The following is a 25149-nucleotide window of genomic DNA, read 5'->3' as shown; positions in this document are numbered from 1 at the left end:
TTGCCATGAAGTGATGGCACCGGATGCCATGATCTTAGTTTTCTGAATGTTAAGCTTTAAGCCAACTTTTTCATTCTCCTCTTTTACTTTCATTAAGAGGCTCTTTAGTTCTTCTTCACTTTCTGCCATAAGGGTGGTGTCATCTGCATATCTAAGGTTATTGATATTTCTCCCAGCAATCTTGATTCCAGTTTGTGCTTCTTCCAGCCCCGTGTTTCTCATGATGTACTCTGCATATAAGTTAAATAAGCAGGGTGACAATATACAGCCTTGACGTACTCCTTTTCCTGTTTGGAACCAGTCTGTTGTTCCATGTCCAGTTCTAACTGTTGCTTCCTGACCTGCACACAGGTTTCTCAAGAGGCAGGTCAGGTGGTCTGGTATGCCCATCTGGTTCAGAAATTTCCAGTTTATTGTGATCCACACAGTCAAAGGCTTTGGCATAGTCAATAAAGCAGAAATAGATGTTTTTCTGGAACTCTCTTGCTTTTTCCATGATCCAGCAGATGTTGGCAATTTGATCTCTGGTTCCTCTGCCTTTTCTAAATCCTGCTTGAACATCTGGAAGTTCACGGTTCACATATTGTTTAAAAGCTAATGTTAATAAGCTAATGACTGCTGAACATTACTGGTGTCAACTATCGTGCTAAGGATACATGTTTTACTTCCTCATTACAACCATTGCTGCTGCTGCTGCTGCTGCTGCTGCTAAGTCACTTCAGTCGTGTCCGACTCTGTGTGACCCCACAGACGTAAGCCCACCAGGCTCCCCTGTCCCTGGGATTCTCCAGGCAAGAACACTGGAGTGGGTTGCCATTTACTTCTCCAATGTGTGAAAGTGAAAAGTGAAAGTGAAGTCGTTCAGTCGTGTCCGACCCTTAGCGACCCCATGGACTACAGCCTACCAGGCTCCTCCATCCATGGGATTTTCTAGGCAATAGTACTGGAGTGGCTTGCCATTGCCTTCTCCGCATTACAACCATTACAAGCTGGTTATTAACCACATTTTTCTAGATTAAAAACTAAAAACAGAAACTGAGTAAACACATATGAACCTAAAACTAAGGGGCAGAATGGAGATTCAAACTAAGGTCTAAGTAAGATCAAAGCCCATGCTCTTTTTCATTATATCAATATTTAAATGTGCACAAGGTGCAAGGTTTGCAAGAAAGGTACAGAACTCCAATTTTCTAAATACAGTTTATCCTTTGAGGATTGAGCCAGCCCTTGTATTCCCAGACTGAAGAATGTAAGTTTATCTAAAACAGAGAGACTCTTTTTAATTTAAAACAATCACTTTATTAAAAATAGCAAATTTCACAAATATTCATTCAACATTTTGTTGTCACTGGCCACTGGAAAACACACCAGGTGTGTGTACTGATTGTCTAATGTAAACTGAAGCTGGGCTGCCACAAAAAGCCTGTGCATCATCAACTTATCAACAGTGGAATAAGTCTGATGAGCTCAGGAAGGATAAATCCTTCAGCCCCATCAACAACATTTAGCACAGTGCATTTCAAGTATAAACCCATAAGGCAACAATATTAAGCATAGCAGCAAAAGCTTTGTATCACATTTCCTGATTAAGCCTTCAACAAGGCCTAGACCTCCAGTTAGGTGAATTATGGCAAGTCAAGTTTACTAAAAGCAGCATATGAAAGCAATCACTGTATTTGCACTTTAATTCCTTTAATTCCTTATTGTGGAAGATGATTCTGCTACTGGATTCGGCTGGAGAAGTAAAGAGTGCTGCTTTTCTTCAAACCACGAGAAAGCAACTGAATTTCATTTTAGCTGGTGGAAGTATTTGGAACATCTTGTGCATCTGCCAAATGGAGTTTTTGTCTGAATTCATCAGTTAAGAACATTTTCATTCTCTAATGAGTACTTCTTTTACATTTCTGGAAATTACATCAAGAGCTAAGAGACAGAGGTATTAGAAAAAGTAATATGTTTAAAGAGAAAGTGCCTATGCTGTTATTGAGAAACTTGGTTTACTATGTCTAGAATTTGAAGACTTAAAAAAAAAGTCACTGATTCAAGAGTATGTTCCTGGTTCTAATAGAGCACAAAATGACTTTAATGCAGCAAGAATCATCTTCATGGTAAGTATGAAAATATGAAAACTTACTGGATTAACAAAATTCACTTGAGAAGACAACACTACTTTATGATCCCTGTGAAGATAATTTCTTTTTGAAAGTCCAAAAGAATAAAATAGAAGAAAATCATCATAGTTCTAAAACCTTTCCTATAATCCTCCAAACTATTCTTCAAGAAGACTGGAAATAGGATAGAATTCCTGCAAAGTTTATTCCCTATCCTTCTAATCACTGCCTTTCATTTTCCTCTTTCACCTATAGATCCACTACCACCTGTTTTTCAAGACCCAGTTCAGACAATGATCTGGATATCTTGTGGACAACTAAATGCTGGCAATACATGTGCAGCAGATGTTTGCAAAAAATGTACAGACAGGAGCTCTGCTGCAAAGATATTCTCGGTCGGTTGGAAGGTTGAAATTTAACACATATAAGATGAAATAAGGTAGAATGCTAGTCTGAGGTACACACAAAATGCTTTATAAATGTGGTCAGCTTGAGTGTTATTTGATAAGGAGAAAGGGGAGGCCAGAGTAACTCTAGGTAGAAAGTACAACCTGAACAAAGGCATTAACGTGAGCATGAATCTGAGCATCTAGAGAACCAACTTGATGGGAATGAAAAATAATGAAAAACATAACAGCACGAATATGTTGTGATCAAATTATTGAGTCTTTAAAAAGTCTGACACAGTGAAAAACGTGGTAAGAAACAGGAATGGCAAGGTAAAAGTGATGATTTAGGAAGAATAACTTTTAGTGGCAATGTCTAAAGTCTACAGCAGTACTGTCCAACAGAAATATAATGAAAGCAACGAATATAGTTTTTAAAATATACTTATTTATACTAATAATTAGAAAATTATCATTTCACAAGTAATCTTTATAAAAACATTAAGATACTTTGCATTCTTTTTTTCAGTCTAAATCTTTGAAATTAGGTGTGCACATTATACTTATAGCATATTTCAACCCACATTGGACACAATTCATGTGCTCAGTAGATAACCTGGCTAGTGGTTGTCATATTGAACAGTGCAAGTCTAGAGTTTCTAGAGAACAGAAATTTGAAATATTATAGAATCAGGTGATGAATGGTTTTTCCCGTGGTCATGTATGGATGTGAGAGTTGCACTGTGAAGAAGGCTGATCGCCGAAGAATCGATGCTTTTGAACTGTGGTGTTGGAGAAGACTCTTGAGAGTCCCTTATACTGCAAGGAGATCCAACCAGTCCATTCTAAAGGAGATCAATCCTGGATGTTCATTGAAGGGACTGATGTTAAAGCTGAAACTGCTATACTTTGGCCACCTCATGCAACGAGTTGACTCACTGGAAAAGACTCTGATGCTGGGAAAGGTTGGGGGCGGGAGGAGAAGGGGACGACAGAGAATGAGATGGCTGGATGGCATCACCGACTCTGTGGACATGAGTTTGAGTGTACTCCGGGAGTTGGTGATGGACAGGGAGGCCTGGCGTGCTGTGATTCATGGGGTCGCGGAGAGTTGGACACAACTGAGCGACTGAACTGAACTGAACTGATGAGGGCAGAGAATGAAAAAATATAAAACAGAACTGATAATGCCTGACAACTAATTGTAATTAAGAGATAGCAAGTAATTTCATGTCCCTGTCCAGTTAAATGGCAGACAGTGCCATGACTGATTAGCAATATCTGCTATAGTAATAGAAAGGATTTTTAAATAATCTTGAACATTAAAAAAATAGGGGCACTGATGACAGGGCTATGTTTGACCACTTATCATCATTCTTAGCAGGCAGAGACTTTTCTACTTGTTCTGTCAGGGACTGTAGCCTTTTCTTAGGCTCTCTAAATAACTAATAAAAATTATTCAATCCTATCTATTGCTCAGCAGATAATAAACTGCTCTTTCTTCTGTACGCAGATTCCAGAAAACACTGCTCACAGATATCCAGGGATATATTTCAATTACCTAAAATCTTTGGGAAGATATTTTAATTATTTTTTTCACAATATATATGGGGGGAAAAGAAATATATAAAATTATTTTCTTCCCTCTCCTTCTTCTGTCTTTTCCAAAGCCCAATACCCTATAGATAAGAAACCAGTTTTTTCTACGTGATGTTCAAATCACAATACTTTTTTTTCAAATGTGTCCTAAATTCAGCTTAACAACTGGAACATAATATAAAGGATAAAAAGAACACTGCATTGCACCCACCTTCCCGTATTTAATGCCCCCAAATAGTTGAACGCACCTCATTCTGATGCTCCTAAAAGTCGTAACAATGAAACATCGTTTCACCCCTCACTTTGAGAACCATCTCTAATGGGTGACCCATACTTAAGACTAACCAACTTCTGCCTCCCCAATTCAGCTGGGCTTAAGGGATGACCAGTCACTTTAAGGTAGAAGTAGTATGCCTTCTGCCAATGAGATCCACTGGTTTGAAGTCTTTATCTGTAGTTGTCTCTTTTTGGTTTTGTCATTCATGAGTTGGACTCAGGGTTACCCAAATGTCCAAGTGTACATACTCAGGAAGGCACTCAGATGTCCAAGACGATCAACTTATTTAACTTATATGCAGAGCACATCATGTGAAATACCAGGCTGCATGAATCACAAGCTGCAATCAGGACTGCCAGGAGAAATATCAACAACTTCAGATATGTAGATGATACCACTCCAATAGCAGAAAGCAAAGAGGGACTAAAGAGCCTCTTGATGAGGGTGAAAGAGGAGAGTGAAAAAGCTGGCTTGAAATTCAACATCCAAAAGACTAAGATCATGGCATCTGAACCCTTCACTTCATGGAAAATAGATGGGGAAAAAAGTGGAAAGAGTGATAGATTTTTACCTTCTTGGGCTGCAAAATCATTGAGGACAGTGACTGCAGCCATGAAATTAAAAGATACTTGTTCCTTGGAAGGAAAGCTGTGATAAACCTTAGACAGTATATTAAAAAGCAGAGCCATCATTTTGCCTACCCAGGTCCATATAGTCAAAGCTATGGTTTTCCTAGTAGCCATGTACAGATGTGAGAGTTGGACCATAAGGAAGGATGAACACTGAAGAATTCATGCTTTTGAACTGTGGTACTGGAGAAAACTCTTGAGAGTTCCTTGGACAGCAAGGAGATCAAACCAGTCAATCCCAAAGGAAATCAATCCTGAATATTAATTGGAAGGAGTGATGCTGAAGCTGAAGCTCCAATACTTTGGCCACCTGATGTGAAGAGCCAACTCATTAAAAAGACCCTGATGCTGGAAAAGACTGAAGACAGGAGGAGAAGGGGACAACAGAGGACAAGAAGGTTGGACTGCATCACTGACTCAATGGACATGAGTTTGAGCAAACTCTGAGAGATAGGGAAGCCTATGCTGCAGTCCATGGGATCGCAAAGAGTCTGACATGACAGTGACTGAACAAAAATAACTGATTATAGAGAGGAAAATTAAGAGGGGAAAGTATGATTACAGAGAGAACATTTATTAATGACGAGGAAACTAAGGTTGCCAGGCTTTGCTCAAGGTTACAGCTGCTTACCAAGATTTGAAACCGAGCAATCCAAAGCCCATGTTCTTGTACTCTACCACCATGCCTTGTTTAAATGTGGGGGCTGAACTGAGGAAGTTGGTGAGACAAATAAGTCTAAATATTTAACAAAAACTCAGATAAGAGGACAGGAGTTATGTGTCATAAGCATATAAGAAAGAATATAAAGCATAGAATATGAAGCTTAAAACATATAAAAGGGACTTTCCTGGTGGTCCAGTGGTTAAAACTCCACACTTCCAACGGAGGGACCTGGGTTCAATCCCTGGTCAGGAAACTAGATCCCACATGTTGCAACTAAGACCCAGTGCAGCCAAATAAATAAATAGATAAAAAGATTTTTATAAAAAGAATATTAAAAAAAGAACGAGGAACTATCCCTAGAGAAAAGCCTCCTAATAACTCATATCTTACCCCTGTATTAAAGTCTTTCTTGACAATGATATCTCACATCCATATCTCCCTACAGTGTGTTGCTTCTTAAAAGTGTATTTTCTTCATCTGTAAAATGAAGGGTAGAACCACCTACTTTCAAGGGGAGGACCAAATGAGATAATGCATGTAAAATGCTTCATATAATACTTGGCGAATAATAGGTATTCAATAAAGGTTGGATATTAGTTACTACTACTGGATTTATATATATCTTCCTATTTCTTCATTGTTGTTATTGTACAATTTCGCAGTTAGAAATAGTATAGTTTATAGCAATAATAGCAAAATATTTTTAAAATATGTAGTCTATAACATATAGTTTGGAAATTTTCGTACACATCATTACATGTAGCAATTATCTCAAATTACAGAGGACACTCTGTAAGATGTTAAACAATCTACCAAAATTCATATTAGCAAAATGTGGAACCAAATTTTGAAAATCAAATCTCTTGATACTATAAAAAGTATCCTTACCAGTATCTCATTATTTGGTTCAAAGAGATACCTTACTTCTAAAATTATTTTATATAGATGGGATCATTTTATTTTATTCTTACATACCTCATATTTTGCCTATCACTACATTCAAAAATACATTTTACAAAGTTCTTGAAATAACTGCTCTAAACTGGAATGTCAAAACATGAATATTTCACATATGCCTGGGTGATTTCCTTTAAGCTAACCCCATAATACATCTTTTTTAATGCATCTAATTCTAACATTAAATTTAGTGTAGTCTGTTACGTCTGCTATCTCATTTCCATTTACCTTAAGAATCTAAGATTCAAAATAATGTATATGGAAACTAGGCTAATTCTTAATTCTTTTGATTAAAACATTTAAAATTTTGTTTTAAAATTCCAAAAACAATACAAAGCAAAGCACAAATGATAGAAAAACAAATTTTAAGCATACAAAACAATTAGGAAATTCCATTCAGAAACCAAAAGGAAAAAGAGATGGCCCCAGTAAATAATAGTAGGTTTCTTCACTTGATTAGCACTATTCACCAAAAATTACAGTCTGTAAACTTTTCACTGCTGATACTAAGCAAAGGATACATGGAAGAATTCAATTCTTCTAGCTGTAAACACAAAGCAACAAATTTAATTTTCATTTTTATAACATAAATATCATAAGTAGATAATTGTTAATCAGATATTAAAGAAATTATTTCTCATTTAAACTTTCTTTAAATAAAAAAGCAAAATATTAAAGAACTTTCCAAAACTTTTTAGACTGAGAAAGTCACTTAAAATAATAAAAAGTAGCTTTAGTATTTATGAAATAAGAATATGAAAAAAGAGTTAAAACCATATGATAACAAAAGAAGCTTTGTAAGTATTTTTAAAACCATTCTTAACTATAATCATCTCTGATAGTTTTTAAAAGAAAAAAAGTTGCCATTTTAATGATCAAAATCTTTAAAAGCTTTACAGATTACAAAAAGATTTCACATGATACTCAGCTTTTAGTAGCAAGTAGAATTAACCATTCCTATTTTACAGAGAGAAAAATCTGAGTTACAAAAACACTAAATTGCCTAAAGTTATACAGTTCTATGGAGACCCTGGACTAAATTACAATAAACACCAAATGTATATGCAACTGCTGCTACTGCTAAGTCACTTCAGTCGTGTCCGATTCTGTGCGACCCCATAGACAGCAGCCCACCAGGCTCCCCCATCCCTGGGATTCTCCAGGCAAGAACACTGGAGTGGGCTGCCATTTCCTTCTCCAATGCGTGAAAGTGAAAAGTGAAAGTGAAGTCGCTCAGTCGTATCCGACTCATAGCGACCCCACGGACTACAGCCTACCAGGCTCCTCCATCCATGGGATTTTCTAGGCAGGAGTACTGGAGTGGCTTGCCATTGCCTACTACCACCTGAGTAATTAACGCAAAATGTATTAATCATGCCAGGATCTTTCGAGATACTATCTTTCATATCTTAAGATCCTTTATATATGTACAGAAGCAAATATTTTTACATTTAGATTTGCCAGCATCTCAGAAAATATGCTTAGATGTAAATATAATTTCCTTTGAATAAATTTCTTTTTAAAAAGAGTATATGTTACACGAAGTGAAAGAATCCAGACTTATATAGTCACATATTTTATGATTTCCATTTATATGAAATGTGCAGAGTAGGCAAATCTATAGAGACAGAAGATAAATTGGTGGTTGCTACGGGATGGGGAGAGGGGAAAATGGAGAGGTACAGGCTTTCTTTCTGGAGTGATGAAAATGTTCTGAAATTAGATGTGGTGATGTCTGCACAACTTTGTGAGTATAGTAAAAATCACTGAATTTATACTTTAAAATGATTAAAATGGTGAATTTTATCTCAATAAAAATTTTGACTAAAAAAAGCATTTAAAAAAAAGAGGGCGGTACTCACATCAGACAGAAGCCTCTCCAGATTAGAGTCACTAGCTGCTTTTCTCTTATCCTCAGGAAGTTCCTCTAACTCCCCATAGAGCTCCAAGTTCAAGCGAGCTAATTTCTCCTGCATTCCCCGAACATGTTCCATCTGTTCAATGGAACATTCATTTCCTGGGGGAACATTCAAGAACATTAATAAAGATTAGGATAGGTTAAACTAACTGTCTTGAGGAAAAACTTCTAAAGTCTAGATACATAAAATAAATCAATTTTCTTTCTTTTGTAAATTACATTGTAATGACTGCGTATTTTCTGTGTAAAATTATAAATCAAATCTCTGATCAAAAAAACAACAACAATCTAAAACATGATCAGGAATTTAAAAATTATATAGAAAAAGTTTTTTTAATATAAGAATGCTTTTAGCTAAAAAAATTTTTTTAAATAGTAATATCATATATAGGAGTGTTAACACCATCTATTCATGTCCTAGTTAACAAATGCCATTAGAATTAAGTAACCCAGCATTTTATAATAATCTGAGTGAGATTAAGAGTCTTATAAGAACTTCAGCCATGAAATTCTGGAAAATCAGGACTCGTGAGCAAGAAACAAGTTTAGGCTTCAAAGAAAAATAATCGAGTCTTTCCAAATTGAAAACATTAAATCTAAAATATTTTAATTGACAATGAATGTCCCTGTTGTTTGTTACACTTTCAAGAGACTTAATCCATCAACAGCAATCATACTTTAACATTTCAACTAATCAACCCTTGTTAAAAAAATCTTTTCTCCTGAAATTTTAAAAGGCAAATTATATCCCATGACAAATGAAATCTAGGATGATTGCATTTTATGCCTCTGGACTTCTTAATAAAAAAAACCTGATACATTAAAAAGGAATGACAAATACATGCAGAAAATATGATGCAAACATCTTGAGAAGAAAAAGAGTGGAAAGAAACATTGTGGATCACCGAATGCTTGGAGTTTTCCAGAGTGGAAGTCATTTAAAAGGCTGAGGAGGCCCCTCTCCATTTCTTGGACGTCAGAGACATCAGTGAGGAATGAGTGCTGGATCGGGGTTGACTGGGCACCTCTGCCTTCTCCACCCTGAGGTCTGGCCTTTTCTTTCGTCACTCTGTTAAAAGGATACGATCAAAAAATTAATTGCATCTGATTATCTTTAAAAAGAGACAATTCTATTTTTTCAGGTTGTTCTAGATTCAGCAAAATTAGAGAGTTAAATGGAATTTCCATAAAAACAAGACATAAGGATAAATGCAATACTAAATAAAAGCAGTCATTTCAAGGCAGAAACCAGAACAGGCTGTGAAAATCTCAAACAAATGTTTGAGAACTATTAAGGTATGTAAAAAGTTTGAGTAATATATCTTCGTGCTCAGCTGCTCAGTTGTATCTGACTCTTTGCGACCCATGGACTGTAGCCTGCTAGGCTCTTCTGTCCTTGGAATTCTCCAGGCAAGAATACTGGAGTGGGTTGCCATTTCCTCCTCCAGGGGAAATTCTTTTCCTCCAGTATGCTAATTCTTTAGATATGCAAATAAATAAATAACTGAAAAGAGAATCAGTCTTCTTACTAGCCTATGCTTCATTTCTCAGGAAACATTCTGCTTTCTCATCTAAACTTTATCCTAGTTGTTCCCCGAACTGTGGGTTGTCCAGTAAGTGGTTATGGGGCCTCTACCCTGTAGCTGACTTGGTGCCAGATACTGAGTACATGAACATGCACAGGACATCAGTTATTGTACTGGAGCATGCCCAGTCTAAGGAGAAAGACAGACATAAATTCACAATCATAATGTGATGGAGTGCTAAAATCTGTTATCATCCTTGACTCCTCCAGCTTCCTATGGTTTCCATGTGCAGGCAGGAAGTCCTGTTGATTATATCCATAAAGCTCTCTATAAGCTCTCTAGTTCTCTCCTTCTCCACTGCTACTATTCTTTATTTTAACGAGTCCAACAGCTTTCCAACTGGTCTCCCTGCCTCTGCGTATTGTCTGAATCCCCCTTCCTTGCCCACAGAGCAGTCAAGTCAATTTTTAAAAAGTAAAATCAGATCATATAATTGACTTAATTCAAACCCTTCAGTAGTCCAATAACCTTTAGGTATCCTATTCTCTCTTGTTCTGTCAATGCTCCAGACATTCTGAATCTCTTTTGCTTCCTAGAAATCCATTCTCTCATCTACTTTCAGCTAATCCTTTGCCTACATTAGCATCCTTCCCCGCGCCCCCACCACTGCCATCTTTGCCAGGCTACTTCCCACACATCCTTTAAATGTGATTTCCTCAGGAAGGCCCTTTCAGAACCCTTAGTAGAGATTGATTCTTATTATACATGTCTAGCATATCCCATTTGGAGAAGGAAATGGCAACCCACTCCAGTGTTCTTGCCTGGAGAATCCCAGGGACGGGGGAGCCTGGTGGGCTGCCATCTATGGGGTCGCACAGAGTCGGATACGACTGAAGCGACTTAGAAGCAGCAGCAGCAGCATATCCCATGGAGAAGGCAGTGGCACCCCACTTCAGTACTCTTGCCTGGAAAATCCCATGGACGGAGGAGTCTGGTAGGCTGCAGTCCATGGGGTCGCTAAGAGTCAGACATGACTGAGCGACTTCACTTTCACTTTTCACTTTCATGCACTAGAGAAGGAAATGGCAACCCACTCCAGTGTTCTTGCCTGGAGAATCCCGGGGACAGGGGAGCCTGGTGGGCTGCTGTCTATGGGGTCACACAGAGTCGGACACGACTGAAGTGATTTAGCAGCAGCAGCAGCATATCCCAGGCTCCCAAACACTTGAGTGATGGTGCTACACACATTGAGATATGGGAACAAAGAGAAAAAACAGTTCATTCAGCCTAGGGACAGCACAGGAAACTTCCTAAAGGTGGTATGTGAATGAAGGCTCAAAGACTAAGTGGGAACAGGGGTTACTTTTATAACCCCAACACATACTACAGATCCTGAAGTACACATATACGGAGTACTCAATTAGTTTCTGCATAATGTTGCGTGAAGACATCTTCCTTACAACTGTACTCACTACAATTTGGGTCAGATGAATTGGGTGGGCTGTGGGTGTGGGGGGAAGGTGGCAAGACAAACTAATTCTCTTGAAATCAATTTAGAACACATGGGCTGTTGAGAGTAGGTCAGTAACAGTTCTTCACAAAGCAAGATTTGTAATTTTATATGTATGTGTTATTAGATTGCTACTCTAGTGCTGTCCAAGACCTGTACCATCCCTATTACCTGTGAGCTTACTAGAAATGCTTATCTGAAGCCCCATCCCAGACTGATTCAGAAGCTACATTTTAAAATGATCCCCAGGAGATTCATACTCACATTAAAATCTGAAATAAACTACTACAGAATACAAGGTCTTGGCGTAGCAAATTGTTTTTCTTTCAAACTGGAAGTTTTATCCAAGTAAGTGTTTTGCATCAGTTCGTCATTTAACAATCCTCTCAAAAAAGAAAATATAAATCTGTCCCTTCCTACTTCAGGTTTTTTGATCATGTCATCTGTTTCACTTTATTTTAAAATAATTCAATTAAAAAGTACCCACTGAAATTACACTTTGTGCCAAGTCCCACTCTAAATACTGTCTGGCATATAAGCCCCAGGCCTCAGGAAGCCTACATTCTAGAATGGCGTATAGGAATAAAAGTACCAGGCAGAAAATGACAATGAGCTACAAATAAACTGATGCAAAACTCTGGAAAAAGGAATGATCTCCTTGCAAATCTCTTGGCCCTCTTTTTCCACCCACCATAACCATATTCAAAATCTGACTCTAAATTAAACTCCTCCAGGAGGAAAACTCCTTTCCAGTCGGACAATGTACTTAAAAGAAGCCCTGATAACTCCTGTTGTTTTTCGTTTAGTCCTTATTGGAATGTTCTTTTCCAAGTGTCTCTGGTTATGTCTCTTTGGCTTCCTCAAAGAGAGTGTGAGATCATCACCAAGACAGTCCTCTTGTCTTTTGTGTAAATCTAGCGGCTATAAAGTGTCAGCGTTACTTCCTTAACTGACTCTCATGATGAACTTGCAGCTGGAAGTTTATTTAATCATAATTATCTAGAAGATGGAGGTTATGAAGTGCTTTATCTCTAAAGATATTATCTTGCTTTCCAAATATCTAACACTACAAAATACATATATTCAGCAGGAATACATAACACATTCAAACTTGTCCCCCGTTTCCTTTCAAGTCTGAAGACAAATGATGTTCACCAAATGTTAAGAATGATTACTTCCAGGTGGTGGAATTTTAGTGTTCTTCTGTTCTTTGAATTTTTCCTGTGTTTAAATATTTACAATAAATACAAATTATTTCTATTAAAACAATGAATTCATTATTTTAAAAAAACTACAAAAGCACAGATATTAAGTTTAAAAAACAACCACTATATACCTCTTTTCCATTTCTGGCTAGCTCATCAACTTTGTCTACAAGTTCTCTTGCTCTGTATATTTTATTATGAGACAAAGAGCCTTAAAGCCAATCATTCATTCTGCATTTTCTAATCTCTGTACCCTGTAACCTTCATAAAATTATTTCTAAATCACATATAGTATGTGCCTCAAAAGTCAAACCAAGATAAAAAAAAAAGTTATAAGACTGAGTGGATTTAGTATTTACTTTAATAGCATTTTGCTATAATAATGTAAAAGAAAAGAATTCACCTTTTTAACTTTGGTCGCTGTGAAGTTGACTGGGATGCAGGATTTGAAAAACCCGTGCTTTTACTAACTGGAATGGCATTTTTTTTGGTATTAACAACCTGAGTAGAGTGGGCACTAAAAGACTTAGGACTTCTTCTCTTCACTTTGCGCTCCTCCATTGTTTTAAGTTCCTGATTGCACCCAGGCCAGCTTCTTATGACCTAAGGAAATACAGCAGATTTATACACAAATGCTATAAGATGACAAAATAAAAGGGGTTCAAAGACCCACTTTACGGGCTGAAAGATGATCAAGAATTTCAGAGGTCATTAAACAAAGTTAGAACAAGGATCCTTGAGCTTAATTTACTGCACTAAATACACAGAAGCCCTAACCAAAACTGACTGTTAGACAAAAAATTTTGTTCATCATTTTACTAATTAACCCCATAAATATTTACTCTCTTCCACATGTCAGACACTATGCTGGGCAATGGTGAGACAGTATTGAGCGACACAAAGTCCTTGCCCTCAAAAAACCTATATCATTATAGAAAGGGTATGACACCTAAACACCAAACAAATCATTCAGCCTGACTCAAGCCTTAGGTGGTCTTCAGATTTCCCTTCTAAAACTCCCTTTTATTCTTTGAAAAAAGAACTAGATTCAAACAGATGTATAACCGACATAGGTACTTGCAATTTAACTAGCAACCAGAAACCTTATTTCAACACCACATAGAAATTCAGTTTCTCCCAAGAAATAATACTGATTCTAGTTCCCTGACCAAAAATTGTTCTATAAAGTTAAACTTGTTCCATGACTACTTTGAATTTACTTTCTCTATTTCCAAGGAACCATGAAATTTTATTATATACATTTAGTTTTGACAATATAAAAAAAGTTCAGTTCAATTGCTCAGTTGTGTCCAACTCTTTGTGACCCCATGGACTGCAGCATGTCAGGATTCCCTGTCCATCACCAACTCCCAGAGCTTGCTCAAACTCATGTCCATCGAGTCAGTGATGCCATCCAACCATTTCATCCTCTGTTATCCTCTTCTCCTCCTGCCTTCAATCCTTCCCAGCATCAAGGTCTTTTCAAATGAGTCAGTCCTTCGCATCAGGTGGCCAAGGTATTGGAGTTCCAGCTTCAGCAACAGTTCTTCCAATGAATATTCAGGACTGATTTCCTTTAGGATTGACTGGTTTGATCTCCTTGCAGTCCAAGGAACTTTCAAGGGTCTTCTCCAACACAACAGTTCAAAAGCATCAATTCTTTGGCACTCAGCTTTCTTTATAGTCCAACTCTCACATCCATTCATGACTACGAAAAACAATAGCTCAGTTTGACTAGACGGAACTTTGTTGGCAGAGTAATGTCTCTGCTTTTTAATATGCTGTCTAGGTTGATCATAGCTTTTCTTCCAAGGAGCAAGCGTCTTTTAATTCCATGGCTGCAGTCTCTTACTGTTTTCATTGTTTCCCCATCTATTTGCCATGAAGTGATGGGACCGGATGCCATGATCTTAGTTTTTTGAATGTTGAGTTTTAAGACAACTTTTGCACTCTCCTCTTTCATTTTCATTAAGAGGCTCTTCAGTTTTTCTTCGCTTTCTGCCATAAGGGTGGTGTCATCTGCATCTCTGAGATTATTGATATTTCTCCCAGCAATCTTGATTCCAACTTGTGCTTCATCCAGCCTGGCATTTCACATGATGTACTCTGCATATAAATTAAATAAGCAGGGTGACAATATACAGCCTTGATGTACTCCTTTTCCTATTTGGAACCACTCTGTTGTTCCATGTCCAGTTCTAACTGTTGCTTCTTGACCTGCATACAGATTTCTCAGGAGGCAGGTCAGGTGGTCTGATATTCCCATCTCTAAGAATTTTCCACAGTTTGCTGTGATCCACATAGTTAAAGGCTTTGGCATAGTCAATAAAGCAGAAATAGATGTTTTCCTGGAACTCTCTTGCTTTTTCAATGATTCAACAGACGCTGGCAATTTGATCTTTGGTTCCTCTGCCTTTTCTAAATCAAGCTTGAACATCAGAAAGTTCATGGTTCACATACCTGCAAGAAAAGCAATCCCAAAGAAAGGCAGTGCCAAAGAATGTTCATTTAAAAAGTTACACTATGAAATTACAGTTGATTTTTCCAAAGAGAATATATATGAAAGTTGCTCAGTCGTGTCCAACTCTTTGTGACCCCATCAGTTCAGTTCAGTCGCTCAGTCGTGTCCGACTCATAGCGACCCCATGACTCACAGCACGCCAGGCCTCCCTGTCCATCACCAACTCCCGGAGCTCACTCAAACTCATCTCCATTGAGTCGGTGATGCCATACAGCCACCTCATTCTCTGTCGTCCCCTTCTCCTCTTGCCCCCCATCCCTCCCAGCATCAGAGTCTTTTCCAGTGAGTCAACTCTTCACGTGAGGTGGCCAAAGTATTGGAGTTTCAGCTTTAGCATCAGTCCTTCCAATGAACACCCAGGATTGATCTCCTTTAGAATGGACTGGTTGGATCTCCTTGCAGTCCAAGGGACTCTCAAGAGTCTTCACCACCACCACAGTTCAAAAGCATCAATTCTTCAGCGATCAGCTTTCTTCACAGTCCAACTCTCACATCCATACATGACCACTGGAAAAAACATACCCTTGACTAAATGGACCTTGGTTGGCAAAGTAATGTTTCTGCTTTGACGCCATAGACCCATGTAATTCTCTAGGCCAGAATTGTGGAGTGGATAGCCTTTCCCTTCCCTTCTCCAGGGGATCTTCCCAAGCCAATGATCGAATCCAGGTCTCCTGCACTGCAGGCAAATTCTTTACCAGCTGAACCACAAGGGAATTTACCCAGTTCAGTTCAGTCGCTCAGTCGTGTCCGACTCATAGCGACCCCATGAATCACAGCACGCCAGGCCTCCCTGTCCATCACCAACTCCCGGACTTCACTCAAACTCATGTCCACAGAGTCGGTGATGCCATCCAGCCATCTCATTCTCGGTCGTCCCCTTCTCCTCCTGCCCCCAAACTTTCCCAGCATCAGAGTCTTTTCCAGTGAGTCAACTCGTCGCATGAGGTGGCCAAAGTATTGCAGTTTCAGTTTTAGCATCGGTCCTTCCAATGAACACGTACTATCCCTTAATTTTATGTATTAACCAACTTTATTTTCCTAACAGCCACCTATCTAAAAACGTCCCTCTACATTTCCTTTTTACTTATGCATAAATTCAACTCTTCCTAATTATATTGTTTCATGTATCATAAGATGAGAAATTTATACGGTTACTTGTCTCATCAGATGGCAAAAAGCCTTAGGAGCATTAGGTCTTGAATTTAATCATTCTATGACCATTCATAAAGGACAGAAATGGTATGGACCTAACAGAAGCAGAAGATATTAAGAAGAGGTGGCAAGAATACACAGAAGAACTGTACAAAAAAGATCTTCACGACGAAGATAATCACGATGGCGTGATCACTCACCTGGAACCAGACATCTTGGAATGTGAAGTCAAGTGGGCCTTAGAGAGCATCACGACGAACAAAGCTAGTGGAGGTGATGGAATTCCAATTGAGCTATTTCAAATCCTGAAAGATGATGCTGTGAAAGTGCTGCACTCAATATGCCAGCAAATTTGGAAAACTCAGCAATGGCCACAGGACTGGAAAAGGTCAGTTTTCATTCCAATCCCAAAGAAAGGGAATGCCAAAGAATGCTCAAACTACCGCACAATTGCACTCATCTCACACGCTAGTAAAGTCATGCTCAAAATTCTCCAAGCTAGGCTTCAGCAATATGTGAATCGTGAACTTCCAGATGTTCAAGCAGGTTTTAGAAAAGGCAGAGGCACCAGAGATCAAATTGCCAACATCCGCTGGATTATGGAGAAAGCAAGAGAGTTCCAGAAAAACATCTATTTCTGCTTCATTGACTATGCCAAGGCCTTTGACTGTGTGGGTCACAATAAACTGTGGAAAATTCTTAAAGAGATGGGAATACCAGACCACCTGACCCGCCTCTTGAGAAACCTGTATGCAGATCAGGAAGCAACAGTTAGAACTGGACATGGAACAACAGACTGGTTCCAAATAGGAAAAGGAGTACGTAAAGGTTGTATATTGTCACCCTGCTTATTTAACTTATATGCAGAGTACATCATGAGGAACGCTGGGCTGGAAGAAGCACAAGCTGGAATCAAGATTGCCGGGAGAAATATTAATAACCTCAGATATGCAGATGACACCACCCTTATGGCAGAAAGTGAAGAGGAACTCAAAGGCCTCTTGATGAAAGTGAAAGAGGAGAGTGAAAAGGTTGGCTTGAAGCTCAACATTCAGAAAACGAAGATCATGGCATCTGGTCCCATCACTTCATGGGAAATAGATGGGGAAACAGTGGAAACCGTGTCAGACTTTATTTTTTTGGGCTCCAAAATCACTGCAGATGCTGATTGCAGCCATGAAATTAAAAGACGCTTACTCCTTGGAAGCAAAGTTATGACCAGCCTAGATAGCATATTAAAAAGCAGAGACATTACTTTGCCAACCAAGGTCCGTCTAGTCAAGGCTATGGTTTTTCCCGTGGTCATGTATGGATGTGAGAGTTGGACTGTGAAGAAAGCTGATTGCCGAAGAATTGATGCTTTTGAACTGTGGTGCTGGAGAAGATTCTTGAGAGTCCCGTGGAGATCCAACCAGTCCATTCTGGAGGAGATCGATCCTGGGTGTTCATTGGAAAGACTTATGCTAAACCTGAAACTCCAATACTTTGGCCACCTCATGCGACTAGTTGACTCACTGGAAAAGACTCTCATGCTGGGAGGGATTGGGGGTGGGAGGAGACGGGGACGACAGAGAATGAGATGGCTGGATGGCATCACCGACTCGATGGAGGTGAGTTTGAGTGAACTCTGGGAGTTGGTGATGGACAGGGAGGCCTTTCGTGTTGTGGTTCATGGGGTCGCTAAGAGTCGGACACGACTGAGCGACTGAACTGAACTGAACTGAACTGATGACCATTCAATGGAGAAGGAAATGGCAACCCACTCCAGTATTCTTACTCGGAAAATCCCATGGACAGAGGAGCCTGGTGGGCTGTGGGCTATGGGGTCGCAAAAGAGTCTTCTGACACCACTTAACGACTAAACAATGACCATTCAAAAAGACTCAAATACAATGATATCACTCCTGAAGTAATTACTTGAGAATTGTAATGAAAACAACGTTTGTGTGTGCGTGCTACTAGCACTGTTATTAAACCACTGAACTCAGTTTATTCAACTGACTCTAGACAATCATAACTGGAGCTAAACTGCCAAGGAACCAAAGGCTGGAAAGGGAAGGCTGCATTGCCCAGTCTGTAAGCGCAAAGAACAAACTGCTTAAATCTTGGTTAATGGTTTTTCCTTTAAGAAGCATTCTCAGTAACAGAACAGACCTTCTGGGGTTGGTTGGGCATGCAACACAAATTAAATGTTTAAAAAATAACAGCACAGAAGATGGGATATCAGTTCTTCAGAGGCAAGGATCTTATACATTTATGCTACACATAAGCATACTGGTTTTTTAATTTAATGATGCTTATAAACAGTTGGTGATACAAGAAGAAAAAAAAAAACTAGGAAGTAAAACAATGCAAATAAACCAAGAGTGGTCTAAACTAAGATGTTCTGAGGGGGAAGGGCTCGAAAATTACCCGTGTTGGGAAGGTAACATCACTACTACAAGAGCACCGAAATTCCTCCTGTATACCAAGCAGCAAGGAACCTTTCAGAAAAGACGTTCACAGAATTCACCTCGTAATCTTTTGAGAGCCAGGAACTCACAGCCTCCAAGAAAGACCACTAGGAGTCTCTTTAGACTTCACCTCATTTCCCCTCCCCAATCAGCCGTCACGGAGACCCTTCACCGCCAGAGAGTGGTGGGAGGGGCCTACAAGGGACACTGCCTTTGTTTCCACTTCATACCTGAGGAGAAAGGGGATCGTGGTTCTCTTCACCCTGCAAAGACCCCGGGGCCGCTGCCGCCACCGCCGCAGCCGCCGATGCTACCGCTGCAGCTCGAGCCGGGGTCACATCCCGGGCCTCGCGCCTCCGCACTGCTCTTTGTTTACGGAAGTGATGTAGGCGGCAGCGCCTCCGCGCCCCAGGCGGGCGCCCCGCCTCTTCCTGTACCACCTGTGCGGCTCCCTTCTACGGCGCTGGCATCACATTGCGTCCCTTATCCTGCCTTCAACTGTACGTTCGACGAGCATGGAAAGGAAGACACATAGATGGGCTTTTACTTGGGGCTCGATGGCCCAGAAGCGGGGAGGATAGGGAGGATAGGTGTGAAGGCAAGAACCGGAAATATACCTTTTCCGGAAGCTGCCCCGCCCCCTCCGTGAGTGTAATCGCCCACGCACTACAATTCCCAGCAAGCAGTTCGAACAAGTTTGGAGGCGGAACAAGAGTGTCGCCATAGCAACTGTTCTGGATCGTTTCTGAAACATCACCAGGATAAAGCAAAGTAAATCAGTTTTGGTTGGAAGGCAGCGTGAAAAAGCGTGACTCTGTTTAGCGACACTGATGCTGAGGCCTTAAATGAAATTCTATTACTGCTAGTATAAATAGCTACTGTTAGTCATTTGACACGTTAACTGTAAACCTCACTAAAGTCTGTAAGGTAGCTGTTAGAATCTGCGTTTCGAAATGAAGAATATGACACTGAAAAAGGCTGATAAATCCACGTCTCTCTTTCGCCAAGGCTGTTCCTCTCTACACATACTGCCTCTGGAGAAGGAATTGAGAACTGAGAGAGATCGAACTCTCCTAAGTGAGGGGCGAAACCGTGTTTCATTCCCTAGTCTGGATAGCCTTCTCCGTGTGGGGGATGGGGATGGGGAGATTTTAGATTCATAAACTGTTAGACTGAAGAGACGAGAGAGCAGCACGTACTTCTCCCTCATTGCTAGTGACGAAACTTATCTGGCATCATATCCATATCATATACGCAAAGCAAAGATGAACGCAGTTATCCTGGTTTCTAGTTTTACATCAATACTATTATATTTTGTATATTGACCTACAACTTGACTTGTCACCCAATTGTATGTTTTCGAGATCTTTTTACATGAATGCTGATAGCTAGACTTCATTTGTCTTAATTATACTGTATTCTATCAAATAGGATTGCTCCAAATTATTTGAGAATTCCCATAATGGTGGATGTTTTTGTTGTTTCCCATTTTTTGCTGTTACAAGCAATGCTGTAGAGTGTGATCTTCTCAATATCTCAACTCATCTCTGAATTGTCTTATCTGTATGAGAGGAGCTTATAAACGGGTTTAATTTTGAGCTATGTCAACCCATCTATTTGTCATCCCAATATTAAATGGTAAGATCTGACCACACTAGATCTGCACTGTAGCCTGGCAACTGTAGTTCAAGTTCAAGAACAGCTGACTCTTTTAGATAAGTTCAGGTGATCTCTATTTTTCTCTAAGACCCATGCATTTAGTACCCATCTAAGCCCTGTGGCATTTGTATTTGCAACCCCAGATATAGCATAAGGGCGCAAGAAGGTATTCTTTCAAATTACATAGTTCCATGTTCAAAGTTCTGTATTTAATATCTGTTTTGGCCAGACACTTGCAAGAAATCAGGGTACATCCATGAACAAGATAGACAAGAGCCCTACAGTCAGAAGTCTTATATCCTTGATAAAGGAGACAGACAATAAATTAGGCAAATAAGACAGTTTCATTTAGTGATAAGTGCTCTGAAATAACAGCTTAAGGTCATAGTTATTGTAAGAGTTGGGGTACTAAAGGTGGAGTGCTGGGGAAGCCCTCCTGAAAAGGCAACTTTGGTGGGGGAGATTTTATGAATGAAGGACAGGAGCCAGCCAGTGGGATGAGCATTCTTTGACAAAGCATAACTAAAACCACAGGTCTTTAGGTGCAAATGAGCTTGGCACATTTGAGGAGGCCAGTGGTCAGTGTGCCTGGATTGTACTGACTTAGGGACAGAGTGACATGAGACAGAGTCATAGAAGTACAATTTTGAGTGTGATTTCTTTTATTTGAAATATAGAGGCTTGAAAGAAATCTTGTTCTTTGAGACTTACTAGATTTTCCTTTATACTTCAGAAATCCCTGCTTTGGATTGTTAAATGCACACCTTGTATAAATTAATCAGATACTTTCTTCCTACAGAGAGAAGATATTTCCAGAATAGGAGCTGTGATCAACAAGACCAATCCCCTCACCCCCCACTAATGTACTCTATAGCATATTTTCAAAAATACTTTTTCTTATGAAAATTTCGAACATGTACTAAAGAAGACAGAATAGTATAATGAATCCCCATGCACCCAACATCTAGCTGTTGATTCATGGCCAGTCTTGTTTTATTTCTTTTCCTCCCATGACATTTTCTTCTCCCCAGTAATACACTGAAGCAAATCCCAAACATGACTGAATCTCTAATATTTCAGTATGGATCTTTTAAAAACTGTATCACAATATCACCATTATTCCTAAAACAGCAATAATTACTTATTATTATCAAATATGCAGTCAGTGTTCAAATTTCCAATAGCATCATGTGTCATAATTTTTTCCACATTTTATTGACTCAGGAATATTTTTCTGTAAGGTCCTGGGCAGTGAGTGGGTTTGGAAGCCACTGTTGTGCATCTTTGTTGAGCTGCAGTCAGGCATTGTTTTTTCCCTTGAGATTACATTCCAAAGGAAAAGGTATCTCAACCCAAATCAAATGGCTGCTCTACCTAGAAAATAGTCACCACTTTATTGTCTCTTGTGGTTCTTTTAGGAAAGAGATTTTTTAATTTAGAAACCTATCTGTGATTTTTCTAAGGGTTCCTCCGTCTCCTTTTCCTCCCATGCCAGAATGCCCAGGCCAAGATAGATCAGTCTTAATACTTATTTGCATGCCTGGCTCAGGAAACAGCTAGTAAAAAAGCCTTAAAGCAGAAATGAGCTTGCCATATTCATTGAACTGAAAGAATGCCAGTCAGTGGGGGTGTTCTGGACTTCGGTCTACTCTAAGATGTACATTTTAAGCATTATTGTAGGTTCCCAAAGTAAACAGAGAGATCCTTTAAATTGTAAGTATTTTACTGCTAGCTACTTTTGTAAAACAACAAGAGGGTAAACAATAGACATGAAAAGTTATAGACTTAGACATTTACAAAGTCCTCACATACATGGCCTTTGCTTAATCTGTCTCCCTCAGTAGGCTTTAAGTTCCTTGAGGACAGATATTATTTTTTAGTTTATTTTTGTATCTTAAACACTTTGCCTTGTGCATTATATAGAACATGACATAAGGCAGGTACTCAAATGTATGTGTTACAAACAAATGAAAGTCACTGATTTTATTTCTGAAGGTAAGGTCATTCAAATAATCCTTCTTTAAACCCCAAAGCCCATACATCTAGGCCCAGTCATAAGGCCAGTCAGATGGCATCACTAATGCCGAGGCAATTGCTCGTTTTCCAGCTGGGCAGTTTGTGTTTGGATACCGAAGTCTTCATACCAAGGGATCTAATGAAGGAACTAATTCTGACACTTTGGGAAGTTGTTGTCTGCCTGAGTGATTATTTTAAAAGCCTAATATTTGGATAGTTTCTTCCTGTGATTCTACAAAACTAAGGTTTTAATCCGGTTTCATATTCACATGTCCTTTTTAAGGGCAGGAGCAGTGAGTGGTCATTTGCAAGATATGAGAACAATGCATCCTTCCACTGATTCTTAGACATACCTATCTCTGGCCTCCAGGTGGCGGTATTATCTCATGTTAAATTGAGAATTGCATTTAACTTTTTGAAGGAAAAAGGAATTAAAACAGTTCTGTTGCTTATTTCTGTAATTGTACTGAGCCAAAATTAGAATTAAAATATACTTACATGAGATTATAGATTTCTTCTCCATTTTCAACACAAATGAGGATTACTGGTAGTTCTCTAATTCAAGCAGTTTCCAAAACCCTGAAGATATATACAAACTGGTATACTTTGCATACAAAACACATGTATTTCTTTAAAGTATGGAGATGTGTTGAAGGGGGCAGTTATATGTCTGGAAATAATTCATTTTCCAACAAATAAGGTGACCAGATTAAATACAGGATGGTCAGTTAAATTTGAATTTTAGATAAAGAATACTTTATTGATGTAAGTATATCCCATGCAATACTGGGGACTGAAAGGGTATTTCTTTATCTGAAAATCATATCTAACTTTACTTTGCTTTACTAAATCTGACAATCTTACAGACAGATATTTTGTTGTTGTCGTTCATTCCAAAATAAACAGAACTCCCCAGGTATGCAGGGTGCTGCAGTGTTTCCTTATTTTGAGGGATAAAAAGGAAGTAGCTTGGTTGGGCGGGCTTCCTCACTTTAAGTCTAACTTCACCACTCTTTGTACTCTACCCATGCAGATCTGAGTTCCTCAGCTGGGTGACTTTTCTGCAGGAAATTGACCCCTCAAGCAAGTACAGATGGTAGAAACTGAAGTGGTGATTTTATACAAACACCGTTGTTGTTTTTTTAAATAGCACATGTGATTCTGTTTGCAAAAGCTAAACCATGAATAAGTGAGATTCTAGATCCTGTCACCTCTAATAGTTTTCAGAGGTACCAGATTTACAGCAGCTCTGGCAACAGAAATAGGTAAATTGCTTATGAAATAAATCCTGTTTCAAAAAAAGAAAGACATTTCTGGTAAATCCAATCATATAGTTTTATGCATATTTGCATTTTCAACATGAACATTCCCTATCTTCTAGATAAAATTTGCTTTAAAATGTCATTTATAAAAATTTCTGAATTTATGCTTTCCATAGAAACAATACTATGAATGCTAGATCTTCAGTTTACCTAGTAAAAATATATTTAATTATGTGACTGAAAAAAAAAATTATGTGACTGAACCACTGTATTTGTAGTTAAAAAAAAATTTTTTTTTTAAAGAGTGGTTATGATAATAGTTGGGGCTTCCCTGGTGGCTCAGATGAAGAATTGGCCTGTAGTGCAGGAGACCCAGGTTTGATCCCTGGGTTGGGAAGATCCCTTGGAGAACGGAATGGCAACCCACTTTAGTATTCTTGCCTGGAGAATTCCATGGACAGAGTAGCCTGGTGAGCTACAGTTGATGGAGTTGCAAACACTCGGACACAGCTGAGCAACTAACACTTTCACACTTTCATTTTCATAATAATAGTATTTTAAAGAGTAAGAAATATAGAAAAAATTTAATATTGAATATTCATATTTGAGGAAATCTCCATTAATGTGTTTGTTTTGCCCTTGCTCTGTCCCAGACGCCATTCTAATTGATTTAAATTAATTAACCCATTTAATCCTCATAGTAAACCTAGGAGGTAGATTTTGTTATGATGCCACATTACAGATCCTGGAGATGGAAATGGCAACCCACTCCAGTATTCTTGCCTTGAGAATTCCTTGGACAGAGGAGCCTGGCGGGCCACAGTCCATAGGGTCGCGAAGAGTCGGACATGACTGAAGTGACTTAGCACACACATTACAGATGAGGAAAGCGGGGTGAGGGTTAAGTAACTGCCCGAAGTCACACAGCTGCCAACTAGAACTGGGACTTGGGCCCACCCACAGCTGCATTAAGCCCTGTTCACCACAGCTACGTCGATGTGAATACAGAGGTCAGTGGACCGTAAGAGAAGATGCTGAAGAGGGTATCTGATCTCCATCTGGGGTAGCACACCATATTGTTCACTGAGCCTGAAACAGTTCAAAGTAAAGGGCTGGTCTTTTCCTTAACTTAGTTGTATTTTGAATACTCTTTTTATGCTTACCAACCTGAACATAGCTGTTTTGGGGTTTATAGGTGCAATAAGGAATGTCAGTAAGGAGAAAATTTACCTGAGGTAATTGGATAAGAGCTAATAAAAGGTGAAAGAAGATTAAGGAGCACATGTGTGAGGAAGAAATTT

General features: G+C 39.0%; 1 protein-coding gene across 1 annotated transcript; it reads right to left on the bottom strand.

The window, feature by feature from the left end:
* Positions 1-1987: 1987 nt before the first annotated feature.
* CCDC28A (coiled-coil domain containing 28A) lies at positions 1988-19386 on the bottom strand. The gene is given in 7 exon segments (XM_055433807.2): positions 1988-7121; positions 7123-7167; positions 8486-8640; positions 9447-9610; positions 13186-13385; positions 19142-19302; positions 19305-19386. Coding segments are annotated over 7 exon segments (843 nt in total). The 3' UTR covers positions 1988-7085.
* Positions 19387-25149: the final 5763 nt, after the last annotated feature.

The sequence above is a fragment of the Moschus berezovskii genome, chromosome 10 (assembly GCF_049115385.1).
Source record: "Moschus berezovskii isolate FMDL1 chromosome 10, NW_MosBer_1.0, whole genome shotgun sequence".
Classification (NCBI taxonomy): domain Eukaryota; kingdom Metazoa; phylum Chordata; class Mammalia; order Artiodactyla; family Moschidae; genus Moschus; species Moschus berezovskii.
This window is presented reverse-complemented; position numbering and strand designations above follow the sequence as displayed.